The sequence below is a fragment of the Pollachius pollachius genome, assembly GCF_949987615.1.
Source record: "Pollachius pollachius genome assembly, chromosome: 10".
Taxonomy (NCBI): Eukaryota; Metazoa; Chordata; class Actinopteri; order Gadiformes; family Gadidae; genus Pollachius; species Pollachius pollachius.
The window spans coordinates 18,036,257-18,050,970 of NC_136943.1; the positions used below are offsets into that span (position 1 = coordinate 18,036,257).

The following is a 14,714-nucleotide window of genomic DNA, read 5'->3' on the forward strand; positions in this document are numbered from 1 at the left end:
GCGATCCCGCGGCCAAGGACGGAGAGAGCGTCAGCGAGACGGCCGTCCTGGGGGAGGGCATCCTGATGGTCCAGCCGGTCAACAGCAAGACCCAGGGGGGAGGAGGAGGAGCACGAGACCACACAGCCAAGGGTTACCTGGAGCTCGGAGGGAAGGGTAGCGGCGGAGAGGGAGAGGCCCAGATGTCAAGGGAGGGCGGCGAGGAGGAAGAGGACGAGGAAGGCGATGTGGAGGAACTGATCAACTTCTTGGACAGTGAGGGAAGCCTGCACAGCGAGCTTCTGGACTAGAGGAAGGACAGGATCTAGTCAATAGAACGAAGAGAGAAGGAAAGGAAAGGGGGGGGGGGGTCGAAAGTAGATGCGAAAGGTGTTGAGAGTGAAGGAAGGAAGGAGGAGGTGATGGAATGGCAGTAGACTAATGAGAAGATGTTGTACGGGAGGCAGAAAAGGAGAGAATGTCTTTCATGAAAGTCATTGTTAAAGACAGCAGTGGGGATATATGTATTTTATAATTACACACAATGTGAACAAAAACCTTCAGGACCTGCATTGTGTCTTCTATGTGGCTTGTGTCCTTCCATTTCAACATTTTTGCTTTAATTCCACTAAACTAGATACAAGTTACTGGTTGGTATGACTCAGTCTCAAACTTCTTTTTTAAACATTCATCACAGTCTGGGAATATGTCACAGGTCACAATTCAATATTTCTCTCAAAAGTTTTGAATTTTGATATTAATTTATGTCATTAGTGTAGGTCTTGGGTAAAACGTCATGATTTCTTTTTGTATGTCATTACTTTTTGTGTTCTCCCAAATAAAGTTGTACATGCTTACAGAACAAATCTTCAGAAATAAAATCATGAATAGTACACCTATATTCGTCTATCATCGTCCATAGTTTCATATTATATATACATATGTATATATATATATATATATATATATATATATATATATATATATATATATATATATATATATATATATATCATATCATATTTATTATTGCGTAGCATCCCTTACGTCAGAGCAGCTGAGATGACCATAACCCTTTCCTATCATCATGACCTTCACCAGGCAACACTACTGAGACGCCCTTATACTGCCTTTCTTAAAACTGTTGCTAATTTTATTTAACAACAGTAAAATTTAAGTTAAACTGACCCATACAAATCGAATACTTAGAATGATATTAATATTGAAACCTTAAAGGAATTAAGAGTTACTAAATATATATATTTCCATACGTCGTTATCATCGGGCAGTCCTCAGGGTGCTCTCAAGGGGTCCGGTGCTGTACATGGTGCAACATGCGTTGGATAATTCCAGAAGAACCTTCGCAGTCCCGGTTAATCAGCGGCGGTGGAGAAAGACGAGACGACCCTGCACGCTTGCATGCATATAGATAATATAAGAGACATACATCTCTCGTGTGTGCATACATCAAGAACTAGAACTACTATCTGGGATCGTTTGATATCTCGGGTGCTTCTCATAACTCGGGGAATCTGAACATTGCGTACATTTTATTAGCAACATTAGCCTGCTAGCGGAGCTGTCAACATGCTGAACGTCGCCAGAACTCTTTCGAGGTCTCTCCCCTCGCAGACCACCTCCAGGAACGTGTCTTCGTTAGTGAAGAAGGTGAGTCTGAGCCACACATGTTGGTAGATGACGGGTTGCGTAATCTCCGCGCTAGCTATACATGCTAACCCTACTAGCATAAACGTTACCTAACGTGGGTTTCATTCATTGGGACAAACATGACATTTAAACACCGACTTCAGGGTTGAGACACTGGCTGTCAAACCCTGGCAATCCAGGTACTTCATTTATTGTACATTGATGTCGTTTAACGGATAGGACGTAAGTGGTGTTACTACGCATGCTAATACGAGTGATGGCGTCCTGAGTTACATCAGCTGATGACGGCAAGAACCGTCCAGACCCGTCTTACTTATCCAATCAAGCACAAGAACAACGTTTAATCATTTTAATCGCTATTAAACACAGCACTAATCATTTGTGTGGCGCAGTGACGGATCCATGCACCGCTCTCCTCCCGTGAGGGGAGGTGACCTTCAGGTTCGAGACCAAGACTCACAAAGAGTTATCTCAGTGTTATTCACTTTCAGTCATTCAAGGCCTCTTTTTCTCATTAGGACATTCTCTGAGAACCCGTGAAGTCATTTTGTGTAGCGTTCTAGGTGCACCTTGACTTTGGGTCATGATAGTTTATGAAACTAAAGCAATCTGAATTATTATGCTTTGGTACATTGTTCGATGGCATGTCTACGGTCTTGTGCCACAGGGGGACTAGTTACTTGGTCCAAAGTTACTTGGCGGATCGCCTGCGTTCATGGTCAGGGGTCCATCCCTTCAAGTTAATGTATAGGTGCACTAGGAGTTTTCATAACCATTTCATGTTGTCTCCTAGGCTTGCTGGAATGGCTTCCAATCAGATGTTCTGCGGACCTTTTCCCGGAGGAACTATGCGTGAGTAGAGTTAACCGCACCATATTTATTAACAAGCCAATGAACCATTTTAACCGGTATGGTACCATTACCCAACGGTTCCTTTACTTTAATCTCTCTAATAACCAAAATGTATTTCAGATGTCAAAACTTCTAATTTTCAACATTGTAATTAGTAAAGAAAGTTTTACACACCCCACAAAATAATTTTTGTTAAAATAATTCCCAACCCTAATAGGATTATAAACAGACAGCGGTTTGTAAAAACATGTCCATGCTCAAGCTTTTACACATTGAAATGATTTAATGACTGTTTTTATGGGTTTTGGTTTGTTGCAGGTCCGAGGCCATTAAGGGCTCCGTCATTGGCATCGATCTGGGAACCACCAACTCCTGTGTCGCAGTCATGGAGGGGAAACAGGCCAAGGTGACGCTGAGCACACGTTTAACATATTACGTTTGTGTTGTGCTTTCAGCGCCGCGCTATTCGTGCTTTTCTATTTGAATGGAGACATTCAGCTACTGTGTTCTGATGCTGTATGGGCAGCACCTTATTCAGGCTGGATGAGAATCGAGCTCCGAAGAACATACACTGACGTAGTTTAAATAAATATGTGCAGTTGAGCCATGCATGATATTATTTTCAAAGTAGTGCTCAACGGTTGTGTTCAACGTTTATGTCCGGCATTCCAACGTCTCGGTTGGGTGCTCCAGGTGCTGGAGAACGCAGAGGGAGCCAGGACCACCCCCTCAGTGATCGCCTTCACCGCGGAAGGAGAGCGTCTGGTGGGCATGCCGGCCAAGAGGCAAGCCGTTACCAACCCTAACAACACCCTGTACGCCACCAAGAGGTTGATCGGGCGGCGCTACGACGACCCTGAGGTGCAGAAGGACATGTGAGTGCTCCCCTCTCTTCTCCTTCACACGGCTTCATCGCTTCTCAAGACTTCATCGCTTCTCACAACATTCTTAATCACAGTCACGCTCCTTCCACAACAGGAAGAATGTGCCTTACAAGATTGTGCGTGCGTCCAACGGCGACGCCTGGGTTGAGGCGCACGGAAAGCTGTACTCTCCCAGCCAGGCTGGGGCCTTCATCCTGATGAAGATGAAAGAGACTGCAGGTAGAAGCCACCACTTTTCAACTAGATTTGGCATTGTATTTGCACATATATATATATATATTTATTTATTTATTTATTTATTTATTTATTTATTTATTTATTTATTTATTTATTTATTAGTACACAGGCAAAGTAGCATTTTATGTTTGTTTTATTGAGTTAAACGCCTTAATGTAATGAATGCTTTTGCTCTGCAGAGAGCTACCTGGGACACGGAGTGAAGAATGCAGTGGTCACTGTGCCGGCCTACTTCAACGACTCCCAGAGACAGGTAGACCTTTGCAATGATCAACATTAATAATGCAAATAATATAGGGTCATAGTAGCAGATTCTAGGTGACCAATACGGGAAAGAGTGTTTGGTTCACGCGTGGCTACCTGAAGATATCGGTGGAGACGGAGCAGGTGCTAGTGATTTACATTCAACTCCTCCCCCCTGTTGGTTCCAGGCTACAAAAGATGCCGGTCAGATTGCTGGCCTGAACGTCCTGCGTGTCATCAATGAACCGACGGCGGCAGCCCTGGCCTACGGACTGGAGAAGACTGAGGACAAAGTGTAAGTCCAGGCTCTGAGGCTGGAGGCTGCTGGGGCACTTAGGGATTGTGTTCAGATGCACAGACAAAACTTGAATTTATAACTGGATGAAAACATTCAGTGTTTAAACAATATCACAACAATTGGGTCAATCAACAGTAAATTACTCATATGTAGTCTAAATTTGATAACCATTGTTCTGCTGAGGTCAATTATCAAGTACATTAGTCATCATTTGCTGCTTCAGAAATGTAACTTGTTTAGTTTATTTATCTAGTGATCAGAGAAGGAAATGGTCCAGGTAACTTGGGATTTGTATACTGATGTAGAAGAAGTGATGATTGCAAAAATAATCAAGATTATTGGCTATTACAAATAATCTGCACTAATGCTGGTCGATTGAGTTATTTGTCAATCCGCTGAATATGTGTCTTGTAGCATCAGTGCTGTTTGACTTGCTGGACTTCTTCCAATAACTCAGTTTGTTGAAAAATACCCTTCCCTGTCTGTTTTCCCCCCCCAGAATTGCGGTGTACGATCTGGGCGGTGGCACGTTCGATATCTCGGTCCTGGAGATCCAGAAAGGTGTGTTTGAGGTGAAGTCCACCAACGGGGACACCTTTCTGGGAGGAGAGGACTTTGACCAGCACCTCCTCCAGCATATCATCAAGGAGTTCAGGAGAGAGGTATGTAAAAGGACTGAGGGATCCCTGAAGATTAAGTCTTTTTTTATTTCAAGCATTATTGTTCAAGGTGTATGTAAAGATAAAACATTCCGTTTGGTCAACCGTCTGATCTCTCATCTGTTCAATCTATTGTCTGATAGACAATAGTGCTGTTTCAATCCATTACTTTTACACAACAAAGACAAGATTATTGGTTCATTTAGAATAGGGAGACTGTATTTAGAGTTGTGGAGAATGGTGATGAGGTTGTCTTTGAGCATGGTGATGAGGTTGTTGCGTCTCCTCAGTCCGGCGTTGATCTGACCAAGGACAGCATGGCCCTGCAGAGAGTTCGGGAGGCTGCTGAGAAGGCCAAGTGTGAGCTGTCCTCCGCCCTCCAGGTACACACTCATAATTCATTTAATTTTGTGTGTGTCCGTCCTTATCCACTATCATTGTCACAAGGGTTTATCACACTGCAAGCAAGATCAGTCCAGGTACAATTATGAAGCTGGCTATATTGTATTGTTTCATTTGTTTGATTAACCTATGCAAACATATGAGGCAACTTTTCTCTGAGGTACATTTTATGCTAAACTTATTTAAACTAGAAATGCCATTACTTTAAAATTTAAATGTGGAGATATGTGTGTCCATGGCCCTCATTTAACAACATGGCCACCTTGTATTCGCCCAGCCCTCAGTCAGCTGCCCGGGTGCCTGTGCCCGGTCCAGTGTTACAGGGCTGGTAGATAAAGGTTCTGCGCCGGGCCTCCGGGCTGCAGGCTCTGTTCTAGACCCTTCTGCCCACGAGGCCCTGTAGGACCCGGCCTCACGAGAGTGGCTGGCCCTCAGGATCCCGCAGGGCCAGCCTAGTGTGGGGCCGCACAACCAGTCTTAAAATGTACCATGTTACGATTTTTACTTCAACTTCATAGTCAAGAGAAGGCGGCCATTCATAAGTGAGGTTACAGATCCAACTAATGCATTGATGAGAACGAGATCAACATACAGGCAGTTCCCGGGTATTTAGACTATTGCCTTTGGTGCTACTGCACTAGACCTGTTTAGATGTTCTTTTAATAATTATAGTCCAGTTCTGCTGTTGCTTCGGGCCACAGAATCCTTCCCTACTAATTTGGCGGCATTCTGCCGGAAGGAGCAGGGAGAGGGTTGTTAAGGTTGGGATAAACATGGAACAATTAAAAATAAATCTAGTTAAAGTTAATATGATTTACATTCAAATACGAGATAATCTCAGGCTCCAGTGGCTTGAGACGTATAGCTAAAGTTTCAGCTATTTTCAGGCGGCAGTTATCGATGTAGAGAAACAATTTCCTCGATGGATCGACTCGTGGATGGGTGTGTTTTACTCTTGAATCTTTTCTAGTTCATGTATTTGTGTAAAGTTTTGTAAATGGCTGCAGTGCAGAAGTAAGATGTTAGCCTTGTAGAGTAGAGCTCCGCTTTCTCCCTCGTGTTGAAACAACCGCTAGGCCAAGGTCCCTGTGCTTCCGCTTCTAACGGTGACCCCCGCGTCTCCTCTCTCCTCCCAGACGGACATCAACCTGCCCTACCTGACCATGGACGCCTCCGGCCCAAAGCATCTCAACATCAAGCTGAGCCGCTCCCAGTTCGAGGGCATCGTGGCGGACCTGATCCGCCGCACTGTGGCCCCCTGCCAGAAGGCCATGCAGGACGCCGAGGTCTCCAAGGGGGACATCGGAGAGGTGCTGCTGGTGGGAGGGATGAGCCGCATGCCCAAGGTACAACGAGACCCCATGACGTCCTCTGACTTGGGCAGCACTTGCACACATGCCGTCCTTGGAGCAGCACACGCGCCTACCTCGGATTGAGCATGACTCCCGCTGTCGCGGGATGTGAACACCAGAGAGACGCAGCGCTTTTTAAGCATGCAAATGATTTTCTTAGCGTATTTCCTCTGAGCTGAAATAAGCGTATCATTCAATAGCAAGCAGACCAAAACGCTGCATTTAATAGCAAGAACTTCGAAGTTGCCGACCGCCACGAAGGGCGTAGACCCTCTTAAATCTGTTCCGTCTATATATTATTGAAGCATTCTAGTGTGTGTGTGCGTGCGTGTGTGTGCGTGCGTCCTGACTCGGTGGCCCTTACCTGAAGCGTCTCCCCGATGTCTCTCCCCCTGCAGGTGCAGCAGACGGTGCAGGAGCTGTTCGGCCGGGCGCCCAGCAAGTCTGTGAACCCCGACGAGGCGGTGGCCATCGGCGCCTCCATCCAGGGCGGCGTGCTGGCCGGGGACGTGACGGACGTGCTGCTGCTGGACGTCACGCCGCTGTCCCTGGGCATCGAGACCCTGGGGGGCGTCTTCACCAAGCTCATCAACCGGAACACCACCATCCCCACCAAGAAGAGCCAGGTACGCCCCGGCCCGCACACCCAGCACACCGGTCTGAAACATACGGGCCCCGGGGCGGTCCTCACTGGCCCTCACTTACGCAGCTCGCCCGCTGCATCCGTCCATCAACTGATGACGGAAGGCGTGGCTGACGGACGGGGGAGTGGTCTCTGCAGAGGCATCCGTCAGCCAAGCCCGAGCATACGCCGTCTGATGGGATGACGGATCCGTCGCTGCCCGGAAAAGTTGAAACATTTTTTAACTTCTTGACGGAGCCGACTGATCCAACGGAACGGATGGATCCACGGTGCACTGCGGCTCCGCCCCATTCAAAGTCAATGGGATCCGCCAGCGGACGGATGCAGTGGGCAAGGGGTGTTACTGGATCGTGCATGGGATGTTTTTAATCAACCAAGTCATTAAAAATGAACCCTGGGGGATTTAAATGGTACAGCACCAATATAAATATCTAATGTTATTCTCACTGGTCCATTTGTGCTATTTATGGTGGAATTGTGGGAGAGGGCATGGTGATCAGTGCATGGCTCTGCCTGCACTCCTTGTGTGACTGCTTGATCTGGGATTGCCGTTCATATGACATGAATACCTCAAAGCCCTGAGCGCGGTCGAGCCCATGGCTGTAGATCTGTCAACACTAGTAAAACCACAGGGTTATCCTTCTCCAGAACACTCTCGTGTTCTAGTGTAGCTTACAGGAGGAGGCACCGGGGTCTGGGCCAATGTTGCATCAGAGGAAGCAATCACCCTAATCTTTAACCCCCCCCCCCCCCCCTTGAAGGTGTTCTCCACGGCGGCCGACGGACAGACCCAGGTGGAGATCAAGGTGTGCCAGGGCGAGCGAGAGATGGCCACGGACAACAAGGTACTGGGACAGTTCAGCCTAATAGGCATCCCCCCCGCGCCCCGCGGCGTCCCCCAGGTGGAGGTCACCTTCGACATCGACGCCAACGGCATCGTGCACGTCTCCGCCAAGGACAAGGGCACCGGCCGCGAGCAGCAGAGTGAGTCTCCCGACCCCCAGTCATTGGTTCTTATCCGTTATTATGTGCTCATGCACATTCCGTTCCCCCATATACATGGGAATAGCCCCCATTTATCCACTTCATCGTCAACTCCAAGTGCGTCCACACATGTACCAAAAATACCTGGAAGAAAGATCTCTCGTATTTCAAACCATGCTGACCGTATAGTAACTCCTGCTGGTTTCCTCGGTCCGGCCTGCAGTTGTGATCCAGTCCTCTGGAGGCCTCAGCAAGGATGACATCGAGAACATGGTAAAGAACGCAGAGAAGTACGCAGAGGAGGACCGGAGAAAGAAGGTAGGAGCCGCCGTCCTGGTCCCGACGTCTCATGTCAATATCCACTTGGCTCTGGCTTAATTTGGTTGTTTGACGTAATGTCTTCTTAACTCCCCTCCACTCAGGACCGTGTGGAGGCAGTGAACACGGCAGAGGGCATCGTCCACGACACAGAGTCTAAGATGGAGGAGTTCAAGGAGCAGCTCCCTGCTGAGGAGGTAAAGCCGCTGTGGTTTCTTGGAGTGGATAGTGGACTCGGTAGTGGTAGTGCTGTCATCGCTCATCTCAAATCCTGAGCACTTTGTATGTACTGGGATCCGTGTCGCTGGTGCCCGGCTCTGATCCCACGTCTGAACGAGTCTCTGTAGTTCTCCTGAACTCTGGTCCGCCACGTGTCTTCCAGTGTGCCAAGCTGAAGGAGGAGATTGTGAAGGTCCGTGACCTGCTGGCCAACAAGGAGACGGAGACGGGAGAGAACATCAAACAGGCGGCCAACACCCTGCAGCAAGCGTCCCTCAAGCTGTTCGAGATGGCTTACAAGAAGGTGGTTGTTTGATACCATCTCATGACGATCATACAAGACCAGTCTTTTAAGGATCCACAAACCCTTAAACTGATCTAGGGGAATAGTAAAAAAAAAAAAAAACACATGTACATGTACCATGTGTTCATGGAGGGATCGCCCCTCTCTAGGACGAGCAGCTTCTGTAATACGAGTTGCCTGATCCTGGCGGGTTTGGGTTACCAGGCAAGGTTTCCTTTAAGCTGCGTCCTTTAAACCGCAGCATCTGAGCGTGCCCTGACCAGCCCTTCTCCCCCCCCCCTCTAGATGGCGTCGGAGCGTGAGGGCAGCGGCGGTAGCGGTAGCGGTAGCGGTAGCGGCAGCAGCTCTGGCTCCTCAGAGGGAGAGAAGAAGGAAGGCCAGCAGTAGGAGCCCCACTGGCCACATGTCTGTGATGGACTGCAGGGAGAACATTGCAACGAGGACTAACGGCGGGGGGAGGGGGTCGAGGGTGTTTGGGCAGACCCTCAGCAACAAGCTGCATTCTTAGTCATTCTTATATTAATATATACTGTGTTTTATGGCCGAAAAAAACATGGCATATTCAAAAGATAAATAGTATTGTATGTTCCTCCGAGCACGGGGATACCGCAACTATTTGTAATTTAATTGTCCAAGATAACTATATATCCTATTGTGTTTTTTTTTTGGTCTTGGTCGCTGTTTTGTTGAGCTCTCTGTTGTAGCACAACACTTGTGTGCTCTTTCAAACATGATGGATTCTGACTGTCCTGTAGGACTAGCGTGCGTGGAGACGGGCAGACAGGTCTCGATCGGCTGCTACGACCACCGGTGAATGCAGCCAATAAGAGGCCTGGCTGTCGGCCACACTTGATCCTGGTTGGTGAAGGTGTCTGAGCCTTTTCCAGGGTGCACCTCCAGGTCTCCTAGAACCACTGGCAACTCCCGACTAAAACGAGGAGCCAGCTCAAATCTAATTTGTGGGTATGAGGCTTCTGGATGCAATCAAGATGAGCTCTTTGTTCAACTACATATTAATGTTCATTTCCTTTTCCACCTCGAAGTCCCAGAATTGTCCTACAGTTGAACAGTGAGCCATATTGCTGAGCATGGCCTTAAAATACACCTTTTCATTGTGGCTTTCTTTAAAATGCAAGCCCCATTTAGTCAATCATTCAACCCTGAAAGGATGTTGGGTTGCCATAAACTCTTCTGTATTCTTGAGTGTGTGCCAGAAAGTGAGCCAGGTTGCTCTGTGTTTTTGTTGCAGTCAGCAAGCAGCGTAATGTGATACTGAAACGACGCTTATGATCTAGGAAGGTCATGAGTAATTTTTGAAGGTCTCCATTGTCTTTTTCTAATAAAATTCCTGAATTCAACATGTCATCTTTGGGGTGCTGCTTTTAAGTGACATTTTTAGATCCTTGCTCGAGTCCGCCACCAGAGGGAGACATAGCTTTGTTTGTCTAAAGTTGAATTCGATGCGCTCCATCCAATGTTCTGCACTTAGGGTGCAATCATATTTTACTCTCACAATAATTTAGTAATTTTCTTTAAAGTATATATCTTCTGCACATTCTCTTGAAAGTGGCAGGTATTGTGCAAGCTGACCTATGGATGAGCAATTCAATAAGCCCTTCGTTCTGGATTTCCTTCATACATTCATGGGGGGCCAGATGACGGAATATGAATGAGGGGAATACGTTTAATTCACCTCACATATTTTGTAATAAATATGTGAGGTGATTAATGAACTGACTGAAGTATTATAAACATTTTGATAAATTCCTTTCGGGCACTGAAAGTGAGTTCTGATGTTTAGGCAGGGCCTGTGTCTCGGAAAATGAATTCAAGGCGACGGGTTAAGTCACATGATGATGTTATTGTCATCGTCAACCGATTAACCGGGGCCGGGTCGCGCAGTTACTGTTTGATTGTTAGATAAACTATTTTTTTACATACTAGGAAAAAAATAAAATAATGCACTATGACGCCATCTGGTGGCCAAACAGGGTGCTAGAAATAACACGGCGCGTATATATACAGCATATATAGTAGGATGAGGTTAATGCCCTGAAGAGAGGTACAGAGCGCTGAGCTAATTAGAGCATCTGATAAAACCTTCTTGACCAACACTTTATTTAAATCTGGTGCTCTTTAAACTCTAAATATGACCAGAACATTTTAGTCAGAAACCAGTGTTATCCAACAGCGTTAGCTCGGTTTGTAAATGTCTATCCTGAACATGAAGATGAAAAAGTGTAATAAGATCGATATGTTTACATGTCATGATCACTCTTTCAACAGCGCTGTATCCAGCCAATCTCTTGAGGCAGAAGACTTGATAAATAAAGCAATACCACCCACTGGATACAGACCTACACATCCCATCTCGATGAATACAATGAAACAAAATACGGTGTCTTTGTGATTTATGGGTAATTTAACACTTGAATTAACGAGTCAAAGCTTATTTCGTAGTGTTGGCATGGATGTGTCTATTGCTGTGGGAAACTATTGCCAACTTAATTTCTCCAAAAACGGTCACTGAAGCCCATGAAGAGAACACAAGTTGTAGGATACACACTTAGACCCACACTGTCTAAGTGTGTAAGTAGGGATACACAGACACTTAAAGGGCATCCGTTAACACCTTCCCATCAGTCAGTCGTGGTTTTTGCTTTGTCAGCAGTTTAAGTGCACACACACACACACGCACGCACGGACGCACGCACACACACACACACACACACACACACACACACACACACACACACACACACACACGCACACACACACACTTCAGCTAAGGAGAAGTTAACGCAATGCATTATGGATCCTATTGATCATGTGTTATTTAAAGGGATAACTGGTGAAGAAAACACATGGTAGTGGACAGAGAATATATCTGTGTCCATCTCTCATGGCGTGCACTGTCCCCGTCGGCACAGGAAACTACATCCACGACACCAACGACACCATCATTACCAACTCGCTTTGGAAAACTTTACAAGCCTTATCTTTGCGACCTATGTGGAAACACTAGCTCGGTTTGCATGGTTTCCCTGAACTAATCCATACAATATTTATTTTGCTGTGAAGACCCATCGTCAACGTGTTGCATAGCCTACTATCATACCAACACTAGCAAACCAGTTGTCAGCTTATGCTGAGACTTAGAATAATAGCAAAGCACCCGTAAATGTCAGAAGGAGATGGAAAGGGAGCGTTGCGTTGTGGTTCACTGTGCTTCACATGTACGAAGTGGAACCAAAAGCACCAGCTTTGACAGATTACATCTAATTGACCTTTACCAAGAACACAAACCTGCAAATGCCTCGTCAAATAGAGTCTGAGACTGTAGAGAGACGAGGCTTGAATCTACGATTTGGGGGACATCGAACACTCACACACACAGCTAACGTATGACTTTCTCAATCATACAATTTGATCATTAAATCATGGCCCTGGGAGACATGTGTTTTATGTGTGTGTATGTGTGTGTGTTATTGACGCATCTTGTGGCGGCTGGTCCCTCCATTTTCTCCTGAAAGTGATGTCTTGGGCAAAATATGCATCTGAATGACTTTTGTTGTTATTGTAGCTGCTACTGCTGCTGTTACATTAACATTCAGGGGGTTTTGCTGACGATTTTATCAAACGCGACTTACAACCAATCATTCACAAATTTACGCAACGCCGCCACACAGGGCGACAGACAGCGGTTAGGGTGAGGAGTCTTGCTCAGGGACACCACAACACTCAGGTAGGTGAGGCCGGGATCAAACTAGCAACCAGTCAACCCACTCTACCTCCTGAGCTACTCCTGCCACCCCTGCTGCTGTTGCAACTGCTGTTACTGCTTCTACTGCTGTTACTGCTGCTGCTGCTACAGCTGTTACTTGTACTGCTGCTGTTGCTACTGCTACTACTACCCACAACTACAACGGCTGATTCCAGTGTGTGAATACAGAGCTCAGATGGCTGGCCGTGTCTCTGGCAGCGCTCCACCTGACGGACGTCAGATAGCAGTAGGGCTCACTCAGAGCTCTGTCAGTGAGCAGCGCTGATAGTCTAAAATGCGTGTTTGGAGAACCCTTGCTAGTAGTTGACACCGACACGAACAATGATCCCGTCTTACGTCGATATGGCTTCTGCATGATTAATGATATGTTAAGTTAGGCAACTACCAAACAAGAAGGCTTGTTCTATATAACAGGTTCAAAAAGTACTCACTTCCAATACCCAGGTGCAGGGGCGTAGCCAGGATTTTATTACTGTGGTGGCCAGCTCGGGCCAGTCTTATATTTGGGGTGGCACTTGATTGTCAATGGGGGGGGGGTTAATACTTTAAATAAGAATGATAAGTCAAAGTTAGATGAAACTATTAGTGCATATATTTCAGCTTTCTTTAGACCGCTTCCGTTCAGGATTTTCGGGGGGGCCAGTGGGCCCCCTCATGGCTACGCCCCTGCCCAGGTGAAGGTTTAACTCCCACAGAAGTATATTGGTAGGCCTACGAGCGATCTATCGGAGACTTTTCAAGCACACAAAAGATAAAGGTCTAAAAAAGATAAATGCAGGGCACTTAAAATATATTTTTCTGCTGTGCTGTAAATTTCTTAGTCTGGCACTGAAGTGCCTCAGCCTTTACCTCTTCAAGTTCTGAGGTTAAGGCTTGTCTCAAAATGTATCCGATCGATGTGTGTGTCTGTGTGTGTGAGCGTGGTGTGTGTGTGTGTGTGTGTGTGAGCATGTGTGTGTGAGTGTGTGTGTGTGTGTGTGTGTGCCGTCTCGTAGAAGGACAGAAATACTCAGAGGCTTTCCAATCGACGGCAGAAAGGAAGCTAAGTGGAGCGCTGCTCTGCTAAAAGCCATTCCAGAGACATTCCTTTATCACAGCAGCTCATTTAAATAAACCTCTTTGAATTATGCAGAGTTGAGTTATTTAATTAGCTCCTTTGGTGCCCGACCAAAAGAAGTGTGGCAGTGCCAGCATCCCATACGGACCCCGAAACAAAGGCTACTCTTTAGTCCTTCCTTCTCCATTCTGTGTGTTTCGTCTTCTACAGAGTAAGAACTCTCTGCTTTTGTCTGCGACCCCCCCCCCCCCACACACACACACACACAAACACACACAGACACACACACTCACACACTATGTCCTGTTCTAAATGAGGTTTTCCTCTCTATCTATCCCCAACAAAAGAAAGTAATTCCAAAAATTCCAGCCCTTGTCTTTCACTTCTTTGAAGCCATAAACACAGCGAGTGTTTGGCGGTAACTCAGGCCTGGTTACGTAACAGTGTTCGGTCCAACATCTGACTCCAAAGAGTTTGTTTGGAGTTGTAATCGGAACTTAATCCTGCTATTGACTTTGGGACGTGTTCTGTAGACTCATTATGAAGCGTCTTGTACCGATTTACATTAAAAAGATCAATTCCAAAACTGATTCAACAAGAATATTCAAGACTTTTATTAAGGTCAAAATAAACAATCTTGCCTATTTTTTTTAAACCAAACTAGTAGAATGTGATGAAGAGGTGCAGGGGCAGAATAATACAGAGCTATTAAAATATGGACTCAGATTCCCCTCCTTAGGTTAAACACATTGCATGTGTTAACTGTGACTGACAGTTTTGGATTACCAAGTCACATCAAACAAATGTTACAGCTACACCACCTCAAATCTG

At 46.3% G+C, this 14,714-nt stretch overlaps 1 protein-coding gene across 1 annotated transcript; it reads left to right on the forward strand.

Annotated features, from left to right (window-relative positions):
- Positions 1-1,321: 1,321 nt before the first annotated feature.
- Positions 1,322-10,400, forward strand: hspa9 (heat shock protein 9). Its single transcript, XM_079745235.1, has 16 exons — positions 1,322-1,647; positions 2,441-2,499; positions 2,818-2,905; positions 3,193-3,374; positions 3,478-3,602; positions 3,800-3,873; positions 4,052-4,158; positions 4,661-4,823; positions 5,111-5,203; positions 6,359-6,568; positions 6,973-7,200; positions 7,979-8,201; positions 8,425-8,519; positions 8,624-8,716; positions 8,902-9,042; positions 9,328-10,400. The coding sequence occupies exons 1-16, from the start codon at positions 1,567-1,569 to the stop codon at positions 9,427-9,429; spliced, it is 2,064 nt and encodes a 687-aa protein (XP_079601361.1). The 5' UTR covers positions 1,322-1,566; the 3' UTR covers positions 9,430-10,400.
- Positions 10,401-14,714: the final 4,314 nt, after the last annotated feature.